The 23,355-nt window shown below is 52.2% G+C and overlaps 2 protein-coding genes across 2 annotated transcripts; one reads left to right on the top strand and one right to left on the bottom strand.

Annotated features, from left to right (window-relative positions):
- Positions 1-5,019: 5,019 nt before the first annotated feature.
- USH1G (USH1 protein network component sans) lies at positions 5,020-13,695 on the bottom strand. The gene is made up of 2 exons (XM_065648046.1): positions 13,532-13,695; positions 5,020-6,265 (listed from the first exon to the last, which is right to left on the bottom strand). Exons 1-2 carry the CDS (start codon positions 13,693-13,695, stop codon positions 5,020-5,022), a joined length of 1,410 nt encoding a protein of 469 aa, XP_065504118.1.
- Positions 13,696-16,698: 3,003 nt separating this feature from the next.
- On the top strand, positions 16,699-21,771 carry OTOP2 (otopetrin 2). Its single transcript, XM_065648017.1, has 7 exons — positions 16,699-16,729; positions 17,356-17,793; positions 18,364-18,500; positions 19,118-19,176; positions 19,837-19,970; positions 20,419-21,305; positions 21,601-21,771. The coding sequence occupies exons 2-7, from the start codon at positions 17,388-17,390 to the stop codon at positions 21,769-21,771; spliced, it is 1,794 nt and encodes a 597-aa protein (XP_065504089.1). The 5' UTR covers positions 16,699-16,729; positions 17,356-17,387.
- The last annotated feature ends 1,584 nt before the right edge of the window (positions 21,772-23,355 follow it).

Below are 23,355 nucleotides of genomic sequence, written 5' to 3'. Positions count from 1 at the left end.
GAGAGCAAGCCAGGGTGATGGGTACCAGGATGATGGGTACTGGGGAGCTCACTCTGACCGCAGACACTTGGTGGCAGCATCCCCAGCGTTGCACGATATTTTGCTAACATTTATGAATTGCATAGAGCAGACTTAGAAAATAATCCACCCTGATAATACCTGGAGCCAGCATTAAAAGAAAACAACACTCCACTTCTCACACTTCCCCAGCCCACTCTTGCTCAGGGAGGACACTCTGAGCTGTGTCCACGTTGCTGCCTTTCGGGGCACTTTGATTATGGGAACTGCCGCGGAGGGTCCCAAAAGCTGTTGCAAAGCCCCTGCAAGGTGCAGCACCCAACCCCAGCTGTATCAGCACTACATCCAGCTCTGCGCTTGGCTGCCGGGGGCAAAGCCAGGGTGTGCCGTGGGTATTCTGCATGGAAGTCCTTCCCCTCGCCTCCATCCTGGCCTCCACCTTCCTGCAGCCACGTGTTACTCAGCCGCTCTGCCAGGAAGTGAATCCCCAGCAGGATGGGCAGGAAATAGTTAGGCAAGTGACGTGCAATGGCCCGTGCTGGCCTGGCAGGTCCCAGACCCCAGCATCACCCTCCAGTGTGGGCACCATGACTGTCAGCAGCTCTGGGTGAGGCTGGAGGAGCATCAAGCTGAACTGAGGACGAGGTGCTCCAGCCCATGGAATATGCCTCCCTGTGGTCCCCTCTGCCCGTAGGACCTACCTGGTGTCCTGAGCCATGTCCTTTCTCAGTTCCCATGCCAGCCCCATGTCCCATGCAAGGGGAATAGCTGATAACTCCGGTGCTGCAGCAGCCTGGGGGAAGCAGCCGTGTCCCCTGGGCTGGCCAAGGTCCCCAGCAGCCAAGCAGGGATGCTGCAACACTCACTCAATATCTGCAAACCCACATCTCCAACACCACTGCTGCACATACTCGTTCACCCCCAAAAACCTCCCCTGCCTTCTCCCTCCTCCAGAGCACGGTCTGGGGGCCGAGCCACCTCCTAAGGACAGGGAGATGAAAGCATCTGAGTGACAGTGAGCGCCAACACATCCTCCTTGCAGCTGCCACACAAGGATAAGGGCAGAGCCTGTGAATTGGCATCACTTTCACAAGCGATGCTCCTCCACTTGAGGAGCCAGGGTTGTCCAACTTGAGGATGGGGTGTCCATGCTGTCACCAGACCACTGGCATGGCCCCTTGGTCTCACTCCACTCCCTACATGTCACCTCCTGCACCCCTGGGGATGGCGAAATACATGTGCAAGGTGAATCCAGGGGACCAGTTTTGCTGAGAAGCCCAGTTTAACACAGGCAGAGGGCGGTTTGGTGTTGATGGTGTGGGGCACTAAGGGACAGCTGTCCCCAGTGTCACAGGTTTCCTGCCAGGGTGATGCTCCATGCGCCGGCACGGTGCTGGTGGGACCCACACCGAGTCCGACCGCCGGCAGGGGTGAAGGTCGGTGTTTTCTTGCTGGCAGCACCGGGTCAGGGAAACCTGCTGCCTGGCTGGGTTTCTGTTTGGGAGGGTACTTAAAGGTGTTCTCCAGGGTGTGCCAGCCCCAGCCTCCACCCTGCTTTCACAAGCGCTTCTCCGAAAGGAGCTTGTTGTTCTCAGCCACTGAGCAGATGCAATTAGCACCAGCAAAGTTCCCCCACGGAGGCTGAGGACCCAGGCACAGCCACATCCCCTCCCCATGCCCAGGGCAAGCAGAGTCTGGCTCCACCATGAGCCTGGTGGGATGCAGCAGCCCAGACAGCCAGGGGGAGCTGGAAACCAGGGGACATCTCACAGGCCGAGGGGTTTGAACACCCTGTCCTGCGAGGGCTGCATCCCCGCACTTTGTGGGAGATAACCTGGTTGGAACCAAGGACCAAACTCAAAGCCAAGCAACACAGGAGCCAAAGAGGGTGCTGGCATCTCTGACAGACACCTCTGTGCCCACAGACTCTGCTCCTCACCCCACGTGGGGCAGCCGTGGGCCTGAGTCCATCTCCTGGGCTCTGCAATGCTGCATTGGTGCTACAGCTCAGTTTTGGTCTCTTGCTGTGGCCATGGAAGTGACCATGTTGGTCTTAGGGCTTGGCAATCCTGAGAGGCATTTCTGGGCTTGGTCTTATGTGTGTGGGGCCATGTCTCATGGTGTTTGGGTACCGTCACATCACCAAAACTTTTCACCATCTTTTTAGAGGAAAGACAAGTTGGGAGAAGGGTTCTGTGTCAGCATCAGCCCAACATCAGCAACTGCTCAGGTGCTCCTAAACAAAAAAGCAAAGTGCTGGTTCACAGTGGGCAGCTGGTGCTCTGCCAGTTATCCAGAGGAAGGGCAGAGGGCTTGGGTGAAATCACACGTGTGCACAGGGAAGGGGATGAATTTAGCCACTGTAACCTCACCTGAAAACTGGCCTTGAGCTATGGGTCCTGCTCACAGCCAGGACTTGGTGTCCATTCCTGCATCCCTGCATCCCTGCGTCCTTGCAGCCCCATGGGCAGCAGGTCCCATCCTTCTCTCCCAGGCCCGGTCCCAGCAGAGGGAGCTGTGACATTAGCAAGCCCAGCCACCACTGTCCCTGCTGGGACAGCAGCCCGGGTGTTGGAGAGGGACCAAAGACAACAGTCCTGGGGCCCCAGCATCACGCAGCCTTCGCAGAGAGCTTGCTGATTCAGCACATCTTATTGCTCACCCTTTTTCCTGGAAATCAAGCCAAGAGTTATGCAGAACTTGTACATTCAAATATAAAAGCATTTTTAGCTAGGGAAAAAAAAAAGAAAAAAGAAAAAACCCAACACCACACACACACTTTAAAAAGTCCTTCTCACTCTGCATCCATGCAGAGAGATCTTGGCCCTGTGGTGCAGCGGGGCTGCTCAGCTGATGCTGGAGCATCTGTGTGAAGGGAATGGAGACCCCAAACCACTCCTGCTGAGGCTTCAGCCCCTTGGCTGCAGCAGCAGGACAGAGCCACCTTGCAAAGACTAATTCTTGCTTGCAGAGAGTTTTTATCCTCCCCTACATATACACACAAAAAGGGCACAAACAGGCAGGAAGGAGCACAGCTTCACACCAAACAAATCCTCATCCTCCAAAGAGAAAAAACACAGCCCCAAAGGGACAAGTGTGCTCCAGACCCCAGCCAGAGCATATGCAGACTGTCAGGACTCACCGTGCTCAGGTCATTCCTTATCATTTGCATCCCTGAGATAAGGCTGGGTAAGCAGTACCAGTAACACCACACGGCATTTCTCTGATCTGGCGGTTTGCATCACAGCCTGGACGGGCACGTTGCCAGCACCCCAGGGCAAGGGGCTGGTGGCTCTCTCCTGTCAGGGTACATCATTGAGAGATCAGCAGATGGTGCAAGTCCCAGAAATACTCCAGAAACACCGAGGAGCTGCCCGTAGATCGTGTATGTGAAATATTGCAGTGGAGCTGAGGGCTCAGAATGCGTGTGAGATGGTCAGTGAGAGATGTGATGAGTCTGTGGAAAACAACTAATGCTCCAGTCCGGAGCTGGGCTGTGTTTGATGTATCAGGGCTGCTCAGAGCAGACTTTGTGCTGCAGCCTGGTGCTGTGCTCGGTCCTGGGAAGCTCCTGGAGATGAAGATCCAGGCGCTTCACACAAATGGCTTCGTTTTGCATCATCACGCTCAAGACAGTGAAGGCTGGACTCACAGACGTGCCTGGAACCTGCTGGCAAAAGCCAGGGCTGGCGCATCTCAAACTGAACAGCCCCAAACCACAGTAATCAAAACGCTCTTCCAAAAACACAGCACCAAACACTGCACCAAAGCAGCCGAGAACCAGGAGAGAGGCCAGGACTCCCCATCCCCCTGCTCCTCCAGCCCAAATCCCAAATCAACCACTTGGCTCAAGAAAGAATGGGTGTAATTATTTATTTTGAGTCCCTTTGAAAATACCATCACAAGTATCCTTCTGTTCACGGCTTCGTGTGGTCCCTCAGCCCGTGACAGCACAGCATCCTATCCCGCTGGGCAGCACACTTGTTCCTCCAGCGAGCAGGTGGCTGTTGTCCCTTCAAGGCTGGCGTGTCGGAGCTGCCCGGTCTGATCTCAGCAGCCGTCCCTCTGCACGAGGTACCACCCGGAGCATCGCACCGAGAGGGAGCGGAGCAAGGGGGCAGGAGGAGAGTCAAAGGGACCGGGGGGATGGCTGGAGCTTTCAGCTGCCCCAGGAAGAGAGTCTCTGGCTTGTGTTTTCTGGCAACTTAGAACTGTTTGTTGTTTTTTTTTTTCCTCAATAATTTAAAAAAAAAAAAGTAAAATGCTGCTGCTGCTATCTGCAAAGGGAAAGAGAAAAATCTGTCAGCACCCTGAGAACGCAAGAAAGACTGAGCTGTACCGAAAGCCTGTAAAACCAGCAAGAACACGGATATATCTGAGGGCTGAGAAGCCCGAACAATACATTGAATCAGGGTGTCAGCGGATGTGACTGCGGGGAGACCCACAGTGGGGCCTTCCCTTCACCTCCATGGCAGACACGTGGTCTTTCAAACCAACCCAGCCCTGGAAACACCATGAAACAGCAACAACTCCAACCCAGATACGCAGTCTCCAAAGGTCTGAGGAAGATCTCAAGCACTTGGGGAAGGATTCCCAATCCCACCAGGCACTGCCCTCAGCCTGCTCCTGCTGGAAACTGCAGTTCATTTCCTAACACCTTCAAAAGGTGAAGAGTCAAGACAAGCCCAAGTGTGGTTGAGAATCCCCGCTACAGGGACTCAGAAGAACCAGACCACAGCACAGTCTGCATCCATACAGGTTATGAAACAAAGCAAAGGCTCCACATCCTGCCCAGCCACATTGGGGCTGCTGAGTAATGAACTAATGCTATTGCCACCTCTCCAAATTCTCATTGTTTCCACACGAGCAGGAATTTGCTCACACAGAAGCACCAAAGTTACCTGGACTCCTACTCTTCCAAGTGGGTTGAAAGCAAGACCTTACGTTATCCACATCTCCACCTGCTGAAGGGTTTAGTTGCTCAGAGGCCACATCTCTTACTTACAGTTCAGTGTCTACAATGACATCTGGCTTCTCCAGTGTTTGCCGTCGCCTCTGGATGGCATCCACAATCTTCTTCCTGGGGCCCAAGGGGATATTGATGCTCTTCAGGTCGTTATCTGAACACAGCATGAGGGCCTCCAAGTCAATCTTTTCCTTCTTCAAGACGGAGATGAACTCAAACATGTGCAGTGAAGCCAGAAAAGTCTCCAAGGGGCTGGTGTCTGGTTCATCATCATCATCTAAGCCCAGCTCCACCTCGTCCCAGGGCAGCTCCTCCGCGTTCCTCTCCTGCAGGCTGTTGGCACTGCCAATGCTGTCGTTGAGACTTGGCGAGCGCTGCAGGCGGCTCCGCAGTTTGACACCTACCCCATCCGTGTTGTCTTCACCCAGCGTGCCAGCGTCCTCCTGGCCGATCCCAAAAAGCCCACTGCTGACGTAGTTGCGGCGGAACACCATAGTGCCCAGCCCAGGGCGGTTGAACAAGGAGTCGTGGCCAGAGTCGGTGCTGACTTCTGAGTGGGCTGAGTCCATGTGCAAGCCTGGGTCGCTTATGGCACGGGAGACAGTGTCTTCATCTGTGAGGAACATGTCTCTGATGTTACGCCGAGTCCACTCCTTGGGGCTGGCGTATGTGCCCTGCTTCACAAACATGACGTCGTTCCCCAGCTGCAGACCAGATAGGGACCGCACGCTTTTCCTCCCATCCTCGTAGATCTTGAACGTCCCATCCACCTGCTTCTTCTTCTCTAGCTTCTTCTGTATTTTCGTCTTTCCCTTGGCTGTGCCATGGATAGTGGCTTGTGAGTATGGCAGGGAAGTCACCATAGACATGTGTTGGAACTTCTTGCTTAAGGTGCTGCTTGAATAGCTAGAGAAGCTCATGGTGTCTGAATTATCCGACATCTCCTTTCTGTACCGTTTCTCCATCCTTTCATGGTGTTTCTTCTGCAGCTTCACACAGTCCTTAATTCTCCGCTCCGCATCCCGAAAGGCCTTGTCCTTCAGTTTGCTCACCAGCTTGGGGTTGAGGCTGCTCTGCTTGGCAGCGATGGAGTCCAGGTAACGCACACACTCCATGTGTCCCTTCATGGCTGCCATGTCCAGCGGCGTGTGGTAGTCGTTGTCCAGGCACCAGATGTTGGCCCCAAAAGAGATGAGGAAGGAAAGGCAGTTCAGGTGGCCGTTGGCTGCTGCCAGGTGGAGCGGGGTGTTCCCCCAGATGTCACATTTGTCCGGATCGCCCCTAAACAGCAAGAAAAGCGGTTAGCATGCAGGTATGGCTAACATACTACTGAGATACTCCCAGCTGTGCGTGGTGCAAATCAGCACCATGAACTGTTGCCTCCTCAAAATATGAAGCTACACACCTCTGGCCCCCACAGCTTAATTTTAAGAGGGTCTTCTGGAGGGGTCTGCCACTGACACAGTCAAGTGCCTGACATGCAAGTCTGCGGTAATTTCCGTGACTTTAATTTAGCTCTGAGGAGAGTTTTTGGAGAGGAGTAAGCCAGATTCTGAATAGCCCAGGAGTGAGATATGGGGCTGATTCCAGCTCAGAACTTTAGCTTGTTATAAAATTTCAAATCTAAAACATCCAAAGAAATTCTAGTCAGATTCTACCTTCCAATCTTGCCTTCATCCAGATTCTGTGGAGAGGTATCCCAAAATATCTCTCTATACACCACATCCTGTGTGGGACACCATGAGGTCCCACCATGATGGTACCCATCAAATGACCATCCTCAGCACTGGTTCTGAAACCCACCACCCACCGAAACCTCCACGCCGTTCCGAAACCTTCCCACCCTTACTGGTGCCTGGGGAAATTCAGGGCACAAGAGGGCACGTTGTCAGTAGAGAGTAAGAGCAAAGTTGCTGGCACTGGCCCCAGGATTGGGGTTTTGTGGGGGTTTTTTGCTGTACCGCACTTGGTTTCGATTGCATGGCTTGAAGCGCGTTGGTATTAGCACATCCTGAGAATCCAGTTTCAGAGAAAGTGGAGATTAGGTTTCTGCGCTCCTCAAGAGCTGGACACTCGACTAATGCCACCAGCATCTCTTCTCATACTATGCCAGACCCTGCCCCAGCAAGCTGCTGATGGGACACAAGCGTGTCCCCACATCTCCTGCTTCCTGTGACAGGAGGGACACTAACCTGGGACTGAAGGGAATCTTATCTTGATATTCCTCTGTATTTCTGATCTGCTGAAACAAGAGATAGTTCACACCCCAGCTGGCAGCAGCCTTCGCCCGAGCGCCGGTGCTAATGATATGCAGCCAGCAGCAATATCTGTCAGCAATGCCTCTCGCTGCATACACATAAGTCAAAGCCTTTTATTAAGGCTGGGCAGCTCCACCACCCTCCAGAGCAGCTCCCCGTGGGCAGCAGGGTTCTGGCTCAGCAAAGCTCCTGCCCTTTTCCACATCACCCTGTCAATGAGCACCAGAGGAACCCAGCACTGTCCCCCTGCCATGGGGACCCCAGCTCCAAGCCCAGGTGTCTAGGGATGCGTTGGGAAGGGGGCTCAGCAAACACAAGTGTTGGGTTGATTCCTCTAGGCCTACAAGAGGACAAGCCTTGGTGATACCAGGAGTCTGGAGAGCAAGTGCACACTGGAGACCTTCAGTTCTTTACTCCTCGCTGCTCTAGGGCCTGTGCTGACAAGAGCTGGGAGCAGCAGAACCCAGAACTGTCTCCCAAACCCTACGTGCTTTGTGCTTGCCTCGCTTGAAAGAGTCTGAAAACTTCTTCAGAGAAAGACTTTGGAGATCACAGGTGCTGAGGGACTTCTTTCCCCTGCCAGCATCCCACCTCCATCGCTCCTGCCCGTGCACAAGACCCAGTTACAGCCCCAGCCAGCACATCCACCCTCCCATACCGCCAGCAGAGCCACCTGCCCGCTATGACGACTAGTTTGCAATCCTCAGGCTTTGCCGATATCTCAGCTATGTAATACTGAAGGGAAATTATTCTGCAAGAGGCGGAAGCGGTAAAGACAGTGTCCAGAGCCTGAGCATCCTGGCTGTATTCCCCAAGAGCTGCTATGAGCTGCGCTCAGCTTTCCCCATGTGGGAGCACCAGCAGTTGTCCTCCACCATGCACTTATTTTCACAAAACTTGCAGGAACTTGGTAACTACAACTTTCAGCCTGCTGGCAAAATCAGCAAGAGTGAGTCAAGACACTCAAAACTGTGTAAGGGCACTACGGCAAAAAGACCCACAACCCCTGCAGGACTCCTGTATCCAGAGCTCTTGACATCTCCCGTAGAAGCAGAGAAAGGGTTCAGAGATGAGTGCTGGGAGGAGAAGGGCAGGAGATGACAGGGCTGAGGAACCATGAAGCCAGCAGAAGGACAGGGGGAGCACCCGGTTCTTTGGCAATGCTGCATTTCCAGGAGTGGTAACTCCCCAGCCCTCGCCTCTACCCTCGTAGTGACATGTCCAGGCAGGGAAATTCACGGGGAGGATAAATATTTGATGAATTGCAAGAGAGGAGTAAATTATTGATGGAGCTGGATTAAAGAGCCAGTGAAACTGGAACTGCTGGGGCTGGCGGTGGGACTCCAGCGCGTGAAGGGTTGTTGGTTTGTTTACGTGTGCTCTGAACGGACACATGTGTGTCCGACCTGTGCAGATGAGCCTGGGGACCACGAGAGTCCCCCCATGCACATGGGATCACAATGTGGACAGTGATGTAGCAGTTGACTCGCTAGAAAGAATCTTGCTCTGCAAGCAAAGTATATGGACACTCGATCCATAAAGTCCATCCCAGAGCCCATTCTTGTCTCTGTCTCGTTCAGGTGGTGAAGGGCAAAGCCACGGAGGTCTTGAGAAGACCTTGAGAAGGTCTACTTTCCTCAGAGAGTAAGGGGAAAGAGCATCAAAACCAGCTTTCCCTGGACATTTCCACAGTCTAAAAACAAGAGTATTAGGGCAAAATTAAACCTCTAGGTCTCTTTGCCCTATAAATGTCTGCCACAGGTGCTAAAAATGCACCAGAAGAAAAGAAGGGCAACTTGCAAAGCAGAGGTGTTTGATCCAGCACAGATAATAAACATGAGGCCCTGCCTCTGGCCGGTGTCTGTCCCAGCAAAACTTCACCTCCAGGGCGCTGCACACCAGGAGATGCTGACTGCAGGGTCCACTAAGTGGGAACGTATTTTAATAACAGGTGTGAAGTGCAGCACTTCTCACCTTCAAAGCATTTTCGAGTGCTGAGTCAACTCCTGTAATAATCATTATTAGAAATGCTGCTAATTGAGCCCCTTAGGTGGACATGTGCATCTCCTGAGTCATCGCATTTGCGCCGTGATGTGCACACTCACTCCCTTCCTGCTGGTTTTTCCCCCTCCACTTCTCCCATGGGATCCCAATTAGCCCGGGAATCCGGCGGCACTTACGTACGTCCTTTCCTGGCTGCACGTGGGAAGTTCCTCTGATGGCAACGGGCTGGCTCAGTCCCGGCTCATGGGTGTGCAGGAAGGGTCGGGCCCTCGGACCAGGAGCCAGCTGGGTGCAGAGTATCTCTGGCTCCCATAAAATGGTTTTGGATACAGAAAGAAGGGAAAAATAATTTATGGCTTGAGGAAGAAACCCATCAGCTTCAGCAGAGCCAGTCAGGGCAACATCCCTGCTCATTGCAGAGGGGTTGGACTAGACCTTTGAAGGTCCCTTCCAACCCAAACTATTCTATGATGATGACTTAAGCAAAGCCTAGAAATAAGCAGAAAAGATGAGGTTTTGGAGCCAGAGCAGAGCCGTGGCTCCTGTCTCCCAAGTTTGTCCAGGCGGTGGTAGGTCAAGGATTCAGCTTTTCTCCAACAAGATCAGATCCCCCAAAATCCAGCCCAGGTGTTGTCAGTGAGGTTCATCTTAGGGCGCTCTGTCTCTTGTACAGCAGAAAGCTGGGACACCAGTTATCGTTACTGGTGACCGTTACTGCGGCTCCACACTCCACCATGCCCAGACCTCACGTTGACTCCCGGCAGCCGGCTCAGGTGCCTGAAGCTGTGACACCAGCTCCACCCTGCTCCTTCGCCTTCCCGGCAGGTCACCACCCAGCAGAAGGTCCTCACCACTCCTGGCACCCACGGGGCCACCAGCCCCATGGTGTGCAGAGGACGCGCATCACCTTCACGTGCTTTGCTGTGACCTTCACTGCAGCCCTGCCGCAGCCAGGGCGATGGGACTCCCTCGAGCAGCCTGGCTGATGTCAGGAGCCACCTCGTCCCCTCCAGCCCACTGCTCAGCCACTCGCACGCCTCTGCCATCAACATCCAAAGCATCCCTGAGCCCCATTTTTGTAAGAAGGGAAACTGAGGCACACCTCTGCAAAAAAAACATGGTGTGACAAAGTTGACCATGGACCTGCCTAGCAGAAGGACACATCCTCACCTCTCCTGGGGTCCATTCCAAGGCAAGACAGTCCTGGCTGTTCCCAGCCAAGGCCCACAGACCCACGGTTGACTGGAGCTGGACTGCTGCCCGCCACAGTTAATAAAAAACCACGCTGAAGAATTACTGCCTCTGAAAAGCTGCAACACTAAATGCCAGTTAGCCTGCCTTTTCCCAGCCATCACATTAATTGAGTTTGCTTCCCCCACTGGAGCCCAGCCAGGAGGAAGAAAGAGGCTTTTTGTGTTGCAAAGAAGACGGATGAGCCACCACTCATCCCTCCATCCCAAACCCTCTCTCCATCTCCATGCAAATGTGCATGGAGCCATAGACACATGGACAGAGCCATAAACCTGCTTCGTTACCCCTTCAGTGTGGGGTGAGACAACGAACTTTCCTCAAGGATCCACCAATGGATTTATTATGCTTTCTTTTCCTCTCTACATTTCAGCCTTACACTACCATCTGCTGAACACGCTGGCATGTGAATGAGGCTCCTTCAGCAACAACAGAGCCCAGATAACCCTAAATATCCATCAGCACGGCCTGCAGGAGGGCATGACAATCAGAGCTGTGATTTTTGCCCCCAGCAGCCCCCTCCCACAGCCCTGCTCTCTCAGGGTCCCTCTAGCATCACTGGGACATTTATTTCCCAGCAGCCTGGCCCCAGCACTCAACCTCCCGGCTTGTCTGGGCACGAGTACCGCTGCTCAGCGCTGGTGAGGAGGATTCGGTGTTTCTTGCTCCCCCATCACCCCTGTGCCTCGGCACCCCCTGCAGCCCCATCAGAGGCTGACCAGCCCCCTCAGACCCCAAATCTTGCTCCCACCCCATCCCTGCAAAGAACCAGCCCAGCCCTAAAGCCTTCGCATCCCCCAGGGTCTAGGGCTCTCTGTGCCAAAGGAGGAATTTTTTTTGACAGCACAGACCAGAGAGAAATGCCCTGATATTTTGGGACACTCAGGAGTCCTCCCCTCTTGCCTCCCCATTGTTATAGTGCAGGTGCAATAGTAACAAATCCAACACAGAATTAAGTTTCATATCTGACCAAGACTTAAATAGCGTTGCACATCGTCCTAAGCGCTCGCAGAAAATGACAGTCTACCCACAAGCTCTCCTGCAGGATGTCTCCCCTCTGCCACCCGTGTCCCCAGGCCGGAGCTTTCCTGCCTCTTGCAGACCCAATGCCATCCCAGGGAGCAGAGGTGTGTTTGCCCCTGCACCGAGCTGTGGGGCAAAGAGGCTTCACTCATCTCTACATGGTCCTGAGCAAGGATCTGACACATGGAGATGAATGCAGGGATGTAAATGCATCCTCCAGCCCCGCAGACACACACTTTGCTCCACCATCCATCACGTAAAGGGCACTGGGCTTTTAACCAGGCTATTTTCCCCAGCAGGAATAAATGTGTACCAGGCTGTTAATTAAACAGGGGCCAAGCTGCGCTTGGGCATGATTGAGCCCACAAGAACCTTTTAATCCAATCTGAATTTATAAAAGGGGCCACTCCGGAAAAGCAGCCCTTGGGCTTCATGGAGAGGCAGAAACTGCTGGCGTGGGTGTCCTGTGATGTAGGCGGGCAATATAGGGAGATATAATGATAGAAAGAGATATAAAGTCAGTCGGAAAGGCCCATGCCATGGACAAACACCCCTCTGGAAAGGCTTTGCCCTGTTCCTCCAGGGCAAGGGCCTTTCAGACTGAATTTTTGGCTCTTAAAGGGTCTTTGGAACCATTTCTAACTCATGCATCTTAAGGTGCACTGCTCAGAGCGGTTTCTTGCTCTCTCCCCTCCAGACTCTGAAATCTTCTTTTCCTGAGCACACTCCTATTGCATCAGGATTTCAAGTGACTCTGTCCACAGCGTTTCTGAGCCCAGGATCTGAAAAGAAAATGCTTTACAAGGGAAGGGCAGCAACGTGTGGGGGAGCTCTGCCTACAAACCAGGGCCAGGGAAGCTGACTGAAGGTTTTGTACAAGCAAACTTGAGTATCCAAAAAAGCTGAGAGCCCAGGAACAGGCTGTGAGAGCTGCAAATGCAGCCCAGGGTAGATGCAGAAAATATCTTTTTTGGAGCTGGTGGCCCCACCGAGCCCTGACCCAACGTGCAGCAGCAAAGCCCTTCCAAGGAGGCACGATGTACATCCAGGCTGCCAATCCCAGCACTATTCCTCAGTATTAGAAATAAATCAAAATCAGCGGCACCACCCATCTCTCAGCACAAGGCAGAGGCCACCCCACCTTGGATGAGGTGCTCAGAGAAGCAACCAGAGCTGGACGGAAGCACCGGGATGTGCTCCCTTAGGAGGCTGGTAAGAACAGGAGCAGATTTGCCTTAGCACAGACATTCTTGTGCGGTTCCCCCAACACCACGATGTAGATCACTCCAGCCTGACCAGCCCCTTCGATCCCACGGTCCTCTCTCTACCACATCCCCACTTACAGAGCCAGAGACCCTCCTATTTGGCATCCCAGGGTGAGGCACCAGGAGAGACACATCAGCATCCAGCAGCCCCCGCTGGGGAGACTGAGCTTAAAGAAATCTGTTCTTGGAGAACCTGCAGCTGAATTTCCTGGGCTCCAGGTACACAACAGGCTGCCCAGGGGTCACATATTCAAACCTCGCTTTGCGTAAAACATGTAAGTGTCACCTGCTGCCAGCTGGCACTGCACACACCCCTGCGTGAGCAGTCCTTGGGACAGAAGGAGCAGTTATTCTCTCTTTTAAAGGGGCTATTTTTCGTGGCAGCGACCTGATGTGGCAGCTTCTCAGCTCTGCCTGTCTTTCCAGGACCTGATTCAGAACTACAAAGCTCTTCCAGGGGGTCCCAGCCCCACATGGGGGGCTGCAGGCAGGATTTGGGGCAGGAGGAGTTGCAGGCTCAGAGGAGCTGGGAATACACAGAGCTGCGATCAGGAGCATTGAATCAGACTCAGAGCACCACAGGGAGAGAAAAATACCAGCAGGGAGGACATGGGGGGGGTGGCGTTCCACACAGAAGCCATCATTTTGTGGGGCACCTGCACCCACACTGACCTGCGAGCAGAGAAGGGGGAAAGAGGGGGTCCCAGCCGCTCCCCCCAGCCCAGCACCGTGCATTCCCCAACACTCACCCTCTGCTGACAATGAGGCGCAGGGCGTCCAGGTTGCCGTGGTAGGCAGCCCATAGCGTGGGGGTCATGCCATCCTCGTCCGGCGAGTTCAGGTCCTTCTTGGTGGCTTCCTTCAGGAGGTCCAGGTACCCATCCCGGGCTGCTCGGTGGTACTGGTCGTTCATGGTGCGGAGCAGTCCCTGGGCGAGCGCATGGGTGCCCAGGGGTGCTCAGAGGACCGACATGGGGAAGGGGGAGCTGCCAGGAGGACCCTTGCACGGCGCCGCCGTACCAGGACACCTGAGAAGTCCTGGCCGGGGAGGCAGGAGCTCCTGCGAGCCCAGCCAGGCTCTTCAGCGCTTCCCCTGGGTCCTAAGCGTCCTCGCAACAAACCCTTCGCGCATCAGCTCCGCAGCACATTAAAAGCTCCAATTAAGCAGCATCGCTGCGTCGGGCTCAGCCAAGTGCTGCGGGCACAGGGTCACGCAGTGACAGCTCGCTGGGTCTACGTGTCCCCTAAGTGGAGACAAGAAGGCTGCCCTTTCAAAGCAAGCACAGAGGCGTTCACAACTCAGCTTTTCCTAGTTAAATATAGATATCTATATATACATAGGTATCTATATATCTCCCTAGTGTCACCAGGAAGACAACAGCAGACCCAGTCACCATTCCTGTCCCCCCACTACCCTGCTTCTGCCCCCAGGATTCTGCTTTCTAGGGAAACACACAACAAACTGTGCAACAGGCATCTGTGATAACCCAAAGTAAATCACACAGGCTAGAAAAATTACCTTCCTCACCCCTTCTACCTCTTTGGAGACCAAAAAAAACCCCAAACTAAACCCATTCCTGTCTGTGGCTCAGTACTTCTGCTACGATATAAATAAGATATGATGCGGTTTGAGGCAGTTACAGGTAACATACTGCTGTATCGATCTTCACGTGCTTTACTGTGCAAGAATTGGGAGGGAAGAATCAAAGGAAATCGGCCACTAACATCTTCAAAACAGCCCCAAAAGAGGTGATCGTACACATAATTAGCATTTAATCTTCAGAACTCCTTGCCTAAAGGTATTAAGGTTGTCAAATTTTTTAAAGGTTTCAAAAAGTTATTGGAAAAGTTTCTGTTTTCCAACAAGCATTGGAAACACCTGTCAGAGTTCAAGGGGATCTAGACGACACTCGTATGGTTTAAACAGTTCTGTGAAGAGCGGGGAGTTGGACTTGACAATCCTTATGAGTCCCTTCTGACTTGAGATATTCTGTTCTATGATGTGCACGAAGAACAGTGTCTGGCCTCCAGCATCTTTTCTACTGACACGGAATTTCTGGCTGTGTGAGCCCTTGGGGAGCTGGATGGCCCCCGGCGATGCCTCCAGCACAGGATTCCTGGGCCCCGGGCACCCTCTGCTGTCAGGAGGGATGGAGCCGAGCCTGGACATGAGCCAAAGCTCATGGCTGTCGCTTATTTTTGTAAGCAAAAAAATGTCCTAAGGCAGCAGGATGGCCCCAGAGCTCTGCCAGGTGCACCCACGCAAGCTGCGGTGATTAACCCCTGGGTGACCGACACTGAGTCACCATCCCAGCTGCCCGGGGCACCTGTAAGTGCCCCAGAGGGAGGGTCCAGTCCCTCTGCTCTCCCCTCCAGTTTGCTGACATCGGCAGATTCATACTCACCTGCTCAGGCCCCCTGGGCAAGTCTTGACAGGATGTATAATACTAAACATCAAGGTATTTGACACTCGGATCCTTCAAGGTGAAAAGCAGCATCATAACATCTGCAATACATTACCGAGGTTATTTAATGATTCTTGTATTATTACTAATTAAGCTTGGTATGCTGTATGGTGGCTCCCAGGAGCATTGCCCAAGGCAGTAAATGCTTTTTCCTCTGTTGCCGGCTGTTAAGGACAAAAGAGGGAGGATAAATCCGTGTGTTTAGCCCAGGGGGATCCTGAACCTCTGGCCTCTGCCAAACACCACAATTACCAGCTCAGGGGGGTCTGGGCCTCCCCTGGGAAAGGTTACAGACTGAGCAGAGATCAACGCCTCAGCCCGAAGAGGATCCCCACGGCTCAGCAGAGCCAGCACTGCTGGTGGCAGCCAGCTGGTGGCAGCAGGGGACAGACACACGAAGGTCTCTCTGGGCTGCAGAGGCCATCCTGAGCTCTGCATCGTCATCCCACATACGTCGGGCTGATGCTGTCCCTGTGGGACAGTGCTGCAAGAAGGAGCACAGGTGTGAGCAGGCAGGAACGGGAGAGAGAAACACGCAGCAAACTGCCCCAGCGCTGTGCTTGCCCTGGAGAAGGCAGGCAGCAGGGACATCTCCAAAACAGGCATCCTCGTGAAGGAGTAGAACTGGTCCCCATCCACTCAGAACTGCCCTGGATCCCCCTACATCCTCCCACCAAAGTAGAACAGCTGGGGTAAAATGGATCTTGAGCAAAAGCTCTCTCCTTGCCTTGGCAAATGCTTAAATCCCACCACGGTTTGTAACACGGCTTCCTTCTCTTTGGAAGGAGAGAAGTTAAGCTCCTGAGGGCCAGAGAAAGGTGATCCCACCCCGAAAAATTAAAGGCAGTGCATCAGCAAAGGGGAACATGGATTTCAGTCCCCAAATCCTGCCCTGCCCTAGTGCAAAACCTTCCTCATTGTTGCCACCATTGCTGGGAAAAGATTGAGCTGCCCGGGGCACTGAATAGATACAAGTGCAAATTTCTTCCTTTTCTTCGAAAACATTCCAGCCTACTGGTAAAGGGTGAGGCACAATATTTATTGTGTTCAGTTAAGCAGAAAGCCAAGCCCAAAATCATCAGCAAAGATAAGTTCATCACCTAAATCATCTTCTCTCGAGGGAAGAGATCTCATGTGTATAGGGAGATGGGTTTGATGGGGTGACTTTGCTCTGTGGTGACCGTGACCCTATGACCGAGCAGTTCGTGCCATGCTTAGCAGTGTTGTCAACGCATGCCCTCCCCGGGTAAATAACCCTTATCTCCTCATCTCTCTCCTGCTTCCCCAAAATCAGCTATTGCACAAAATGGATCACATGAGTTTCTCTGAAGTCCGTGAAGCGCTGCTGTCAGTCCCAGGCATGGTGTAAATCACAGAGGCATCCCAACGGGTATAAATTCTTCGGCTGATAAGCTGCAGCAACGGAGAAATTTCTCCAACAGCCTGGCGAGAGCGGATATTTGGATCCCAGGCAGTAAACAGGTTGGTGGAATAGCTTTGTTTGAGCAGTTACTTTACTCTGTTTCAGGCTTTTCATTGAGAATCAATGCAGTCCCAAGCTTGGCACAGGTCAGGGGCTTTAGAAGGAATGACAGTGGAAACAGCTCACGTCCTTCTTGCCAAGACTCATGTAAGTCATGATGTGATGATGTTCCAGAGTCTCCCAGGGCTTTCTTACCTTTCAGTGGCCTGTTCCTTAGCCAGGACGCATGACGTTTTCTCAGGATGTTTAGCGGCTGACATTTAGAAAGCAAACCACATTGGCCGTTTGCCCCGGGATATTTGATCCTGTGAGTGTTTTGCTGGTGCTTTTCCCATATCTTTCATCAATAAACACCTAAACGTTGTGTGGCAAATTAGGCACGCTTTGTTAAACTGACGTGGGATCTCCCCAAGCAAAAGCATCTTAAGCAAGAACACAGCCTTCAGGGAACCGGGAAGAAAAGGGTTGAGAGTGAGCTCATCCCTCTTTCTGCGCTCCTTGTCTCAGACTTCCCCGTTCCTCTGATCCGTCCTCTCCTCCCCATCACATGTCCTGCTTTGGTCCAGCCCTGGACTCTTCCAAATGAAGCACTGCCCTCTCATTCATGAGGCTCTTCTCCCAGCAGCATCAACCCTCGGCTAAGGCATTAGCTGAACCATGACCGACGAGCCTGTGCGGAAGGACAGCGAGATCAGACGCCTCAGCTCCAGCATGGGCTGTGGACTCAAGGATGACAAAGCCAGCCTGGCCTCCAGTCAGATCGCGCCTTTCAGCCACCAGCCTCATCGCCCCCCCTCCACTCCTGCCTCCAAGGAGGTGTGGAAGAAAGGTGGCCGCATGTTCTCCATCCTGCTGGCCGTGCACTTAGCCCTGCTGGCCTGCACGCTGGTGAGCAGCGGGGCTTTCGAGAAGATCGCCGTGCACGATTACGATGTCTTCTTCCTGCTGACCGTCATGATGCTGATAGTCATCGCGTGGATCATCTTCTACCTCGCCAGCACGTCCCGCTGCCCAGACGCCATCCCCTGCAGAGACTCCCATGCTGGGCCCATCTGGCTGAGAGGTAGGAGCAATCGGGGGCTTAGGGCTGGAGGCGAGATGCGGGGTAGACAGTTCGTGTGGGCACCAGTTAGTGCAAGAAGGGAAACAGCAACCACCTGGGGCAGAGTCTCCTCCTATGCTGGGCACAGCACCCTGCCCTGCTTGAGAAGGTTTGATTGAAAATCCCTTCCTGACAAAGTTATTCATAGAATCACAGAATAGTTTGGGGTTGGAAGGGACCTGCAAAGCTCATCCAAGTGCCACCCCTGCCATGAGCAGGGACATTTTCACCCAGATCAGGTTGCTCAGAGCCCCGTCCAGCCTGGCCTGGGATGTCTCCAGGGATGGGGCATCCACCACCTCTCTGGGCAGGCTGGGCCAGTATCTTACCACCCTTGGTGTAAAAAATTTCTTCCTTGTGTCTAATCTATTGTACAATTCTGTCGGTACCAAGATAATTTGGGATTTTGGGAGAGGAAAAATGGATGTAGAAGCAAAGCCTTTCCACAGCAATAGCTCCTCTTCTTCCTCTCATCTATCTGCACTATGTGCACACACCTGTCCAACCACAGGTATTTTGGTTCCTCAACAGGAGGCCTGATCCTGTTTGCCATTTTCAGCCTCGTCATGGACGTGTTCAAAATAGGATATTACTCGAGCTTCTACAGCTGCCTGTCGGCAATCAAAATAATCTACCCCATTGTGCAAGCAATATTTGTGGTCGTCCAGGTGAGATGGTTGTACCCTGTCTTGGGGAGGGGTAGAGAGACAGAGCCACCAGGTGAAGGAGCTCTGATCTCATGGACACAGTTCAACTCAGCAACAGGGTTAACTTGCCCCCACCCAGCCCCACAAATTTCTTCTCCCTGCAACCACAACTTCCAGCTGTAGCAACTCACTTTAAGGCATCGATTTAAACTTGTTCCCGTCCTGTGACATTTTGGCTTATGCTAGGATGGCTTGTTACAAATTCTAAGCAGCTCTCACCCAGCCAGGTCTCCTTTCCCATAGAGAACAGAAAGGGACTGACTTGCAGTTTGAAGTCCCTACACAGAGGACCACTTGCTCTGGGACAATACCAAAGAGGCAAAAGGCTAAAAAGGGAGAACTTGGGTGGGAACAGGGGCTGGGCACAGAGGAATTGCAGTGGGACAGGGCAGGAGGAGCAAAGAACCAACAGAACCACATCCAGCAAATGGCCAGGATTATGGGCTAGTAGGCTGGGCCCAGATAGACCCAAGTGAAAAATGCTCCAGCTTGCTATCTGCTGAGCAGGGAGATCCCTACTTCAGAATTATGTGATTTGCTTTCTTGGAAATAACAATTTCTCCTCTTGCCCCTGCCAGACATACTTCCTGTGGATCTCTGCCAAAGACTGCGTCCATGTCCACCTGAACGTCACCAGGTGAGCGCTGCTGCTCTTCCAGTCTCACTGGTCCAGAAGACCTGGACCACTGCAAAACTGCTGCGTTCCCTCACATGGCTAGGGTGCAGCAAGGGGATAACCTTATCTCCCTTAGTGCTGGCCCAAACTGAACCTGTTGAGCCTCCAGCCAGCTTTAGATCCCAGCTCAAGCCGTTGAGGTTTACGATCTAGCAGGTTTGGGATTCAATTCAAGAATACAAACATTACTCAAAGCTGATTAGTGATAAACAAATAATTAGCATTAAATAAAATTATTCATAGCTGACTTTGGCTTCCCTGGGGAAGACAATGATGCAAGGGACAAGCCTCAGGCTAAAATAACATCTCATCCACTTTTGCAAGGCTGGATCTATGGGAGACAAACCCAGGCCTATTCATCTATTCACTATTGAGCAGCTCTTCCAAAACCACAAGAGGAATCAGGCCTTACTAATTCTCACGAGCATGGACAAAAACCAGTATAATAGCGAAGGCAGCAAAGCAAGGGTCAGGATTTCTAGGCTCAACCCCCAGAGTCCTTGCACCACTTCAGGCAGCTCCCACAGTCCCTCTGAGCACACGCGCATCTCTAACATGGATCAGAGCAACACAGCCCAGAGCCATTGCTTTAATCTCATGAACCTTCTCCTCCTTCTGCAGGTGTGGCCTGATGCTAACGCTGACTACGAACTTGGCGGTGTGGATGTCGGCAGTGACAGATGAGTCGGTTCACAAAGCGCATTCAAAGTTCAGGAAAAACGTGACAGAAGAACTTTTCAGATGGCTCCTGAAAGGTAATCTGCCTGTTTGTGAAGCCATCTGGTCTAGGGGGGGAGCCCGAGAGGTAGAAATTATTCTGCAAGTCAGGTTTTAACCCTTTTCAGAAGGGCTACCTAGAGCTGAAGGTTCCTTTAACAGAGCTGGTATTGTAAAAGCTAGGTTTTAACGTTCATTTTGTAACCTGTATCACAGAGGAGTCAGAAAGGTGAAAGGGCCTGTACAAATGGGATGGGAATGAAGAAGGAAAGGAAAAAAGAGATTTAACCTGTCAACTTCTTCAGAAAGAACACGAGCACCAGAAAGCTGAGGTTGAAGTGTCCTTATTTTCAAAGCGGTCACATATTCTTCTGTCCTTGGTCTTGTTTTTCACTGACCTTAAGTACCCAGTTCTTCAGGGCTGCTAAGAATTACTGGCTCTTTGTTTTGATGCCACTGCATTTACATGTTTCTGTCTTGTTTTAGTGGGAATGAGAAGCAGCTCAGCCGAAGAGTGCAACTGCAACAGCCAAATCTGCCAGATCTTCAATAATGGCTACTTTTGGCTGTATCCCTTTAATATTGAGTACAGTCTCTTTGCCTCTGCCATGGTCTATGTCATGTGGAAGAACGTCGGACGCTTCATAGACCACCATTCCCACCACATTCACCGCCTGAAGTTCAGGCTCTTTCAAAGGACCTTCTTTGTAGGCATCGTGTTGGGCCTCATCATTCTGGTGAGTGGTTTGGGAGTCCTTGTTCTTTATGAGGTGCAGATAAATTCCAGCACTGAATCCAGCAAGAAGAGCCAAGCACTCTCCATGTACTACATCTTCAACATTGTTTGCCTGGGCCTGATGTCTCTTGTCTGCATCGGTGGCTCTGTCATCTACCGGTTTGACAAGAGAGACATGGATCGGCACAAGAACCCAACTAGGACCTTGGATGTAGCCCTGCTGATGGGTTCAGCCTTGGGGCAATACGCTATTTCTTACTACTCCATTGTGGCCATTGTAGCCAGCACACCAAGGGACGCTGTCAGTGCGCTCAACCTCACCTATGCCCTCCTAATGATTGCCCAGCACACCTTCCAGAACATCTTCATCATCGAAGGCCTCCATCGGCAACCCCCCAAGGAAGACCACAGGTGCGATTCTCACCAGAAGGATCTCTACGGACTCACCTTTGCCAACATCAACGCAGTGTCCCTCCGTGTGCCCGACAGTGGCAGCACCTTGGCCTCCACCACTGCCTCTGGAGCTGAAGGCATCCATACTTCTGACTTCATAAGGTCCCTCACTGCCCCCAAGATGAACTGGAGGAGGAAGTTCTTACGGGAGATCTCCATGTTCCTCCTGCTGAGCAATATCATAGTGAGTACATGCAAAGAGAAGAGTTTGCAAGGGTGGGGGAGAGGGAAGCAAGAAAAATTTGGCAGTGTTGGGTTAACAGTTGGACTTGATGATCTTAAAGGTCTTTTCCGATCTAAATGATTCTATGATAAGAAACATAGGATTACATCTGCACCTCCAAAGAAGCCAAGCACATTATGTCTCTAGTGACCCTCCAAATCCCCAGCTAGTCAGTCACATCATGTCCTCAAACCAATTTGCTGGCTGTACCCACACCTTTCTCACTGTAGTGTTACTCTCCCTTTTCCTCAAACAGCTCTGGATCATGCCAGCGTTTGGTGCCCGGCCCCAGTTTGACAATGACACGGAACTGAACTTCTATGGCGATTCCATGTGGCCAGCTATCGTGGACATCTGCCTGCCCTTTGGGATCTTCTACCGAATGCACGCAGTGGCCAGTTTGCTGGAGGTCTACATCATGTCCTAAAGAACTCTCTCAAAAGGAAGATGAGATCCTCCTCAACCCATCCATCTTCTTCCTACCCCAGGGCTGAGAGACTGCCCAGATGTCCCGAGGGGTCCCAGGCACTGCCTGGATCATGTCCCCTTGCAATGCTGGGGTATTTATGAACTGCCAGTGATGATCATCCAAACATATTCCAGATTTTATTTTTGCTACTTGTGTGTGGATGTGCATGTGTGTGTCTGAAGTTCTTAAAGCTTAAAAGAAAGAAGATTAAAAAAAAAAAAAGGAAGGTGTCCAGAGTAGGATCATGGTAATTACCCTTGATTCAGGCAGAGACTCACCTTCTTTCCTGAAAGCCTGTTCACCCCGTGCCATGATGTCCTCTTCAGTGGGTGCTCAGCACCCTTGGACGGTCCGTGCCCATCAGTGTGCAGAGATGTGGTGGGTGCGAGGGGCTAACGCAGGCGTGGAAGGCAATGAAAGGGAAACCACTTCATCTTCTGGTACGGCCAGTCGGAAATCACTTCCCTGCAGAGATGTGAAAAACAAAACAAGTGACCACCGAAGGCTTTGAGAAACGTTTTAGTCTTTCCTCTCTGTATTGCTCATTTATATTGGCCACACTGACCCTGGCCTGCACCAGACCCTGCTGCTTCCCTTGCTCGCCAGGGAAGTGTCACTGCAGCCTCCTCCTCCAGAGGAACAGGTTGTCCCCATGGAGAGCTGTGCACATGGTCCTGGGCTGGCCCTAGCGCGGGATTCCTCCAAGCACACTTCTTTTCCACAGTTTTTCTGAATCAGGGCTCAAGAGCCGTAAAGATTGTACGGGCAATGCAGTCTGGGGAACGATGAAGAGATTTATTTTTAATCTTTTTTTAAGAATGATTTTTTTAAAAAAATATGAAAATTTTTGTATGCAAAATTATTTATTGATTTCTCTAACACTGAACTCCTAAAGGGACTTTCTGTGCCCTGCGACACAGAAATCAACCCAATGCCACGGCCCATTTGACGTCCCACGCCCTGAAGGGATGCTCGTGCTGCGTCCTGCAGCCAGCGTGGGCTCTGAGGCTGTGAGCACAGCCCCGGCACCCAGCACCCCCACACACGGGGGTCCCAAACCAGGCTCCTGGGTGCCTGAAGCTCTCCATGAACCACAGTATGGTTGAGGGAGCTTTCAGAGTAGGACTCCTGGGCTGCAGAAGGTAGAAATGGGCCGTTCTGCTGCATCCAGAGTCCAAGGGGAGCCTCAGAAATCCCACCCCATCCGGGGGGGTGTGCATGCCAAAATTGCACAGCTGAGCTTTGTCTGTACCCTGAGACAAACAACTGTTCCAATAAAGGGTTTATTGTTTCATCGGGGTTTATCATTCCAATAAAAAACACTGCAGAGGTAGCAGAACTCAAGCCTTTTCCTACAGACTTCCATCAATTAAAAAAAAAATAAAAAATGAAAATCACAATACTCGAAATGGAGTGATGCAATTTTCCAGCCAATGGCCCAGACTGCCAGCCCAGAATCACAGGCTGGCTGGGGTTGAAGGGACCTCTGGAGATCATCCCCTCCAATGCACCTGCCAGAGCAGGTTCAGCAGCACAGAATGC

Source organism: Caloenas nicobarica, chromosome 18 (genome assembly GCF_036013445.1).
Source record: "Caloenas nicobarica isolate bCalNic1 chromosome 18, bCalNic1.hap1, whole genome shotgun sequence".
NCBI classification, from domain to species: domain Eukaryota; kingdom Metazoa; phylum Chordata; class Aves; order Columbiformes; family Columbidae; genus Caloenas; species Caloenas nicobarica.
Note: the sequence above shows the minus strand (reverse complement) of the source record. Positions and strands in the feature narration are given on the sequence as shown.

Bases quoted from the DNA above. Each gene is read 5' to 3' on its own strand.
- USH1G (XM_065648046.1), bottom strand. From the start codon at position 13,695: ATGAACGACCAGTACCACCGAGCAGCCCGGGATGGGTACCTGGACCTC. The intron at 6,266-13,531 runs GTGAGTGTTGGG...CTTGCTGTTTAG, and splicing joins CGCCTCATTGTCAGCAGAGG to GGGCGATCCGGACAAATGTG.
- OTOP2 (XM_065648017.1), top strand. From the start codon at position 17,388: ATGACCGACGAGCCTGTGCGGAAGGACAGCGAGATCAGACGCCTCAGC. The intron at 18,501-19,117 runs GTGAGATGGTTG...TGCCCCTGCCAG, and splicing joins CAATATTTGTGGTCGTCCAG to ACATACTTCCTGTGGATCTC. The intron at 21,306-21,600 runs GTGAGTACATGC...TTCCTCAAACAG, and splicing joins TCCTGCTGAGCAATATCATA to CTCTGGATCATGCCAGCGTT.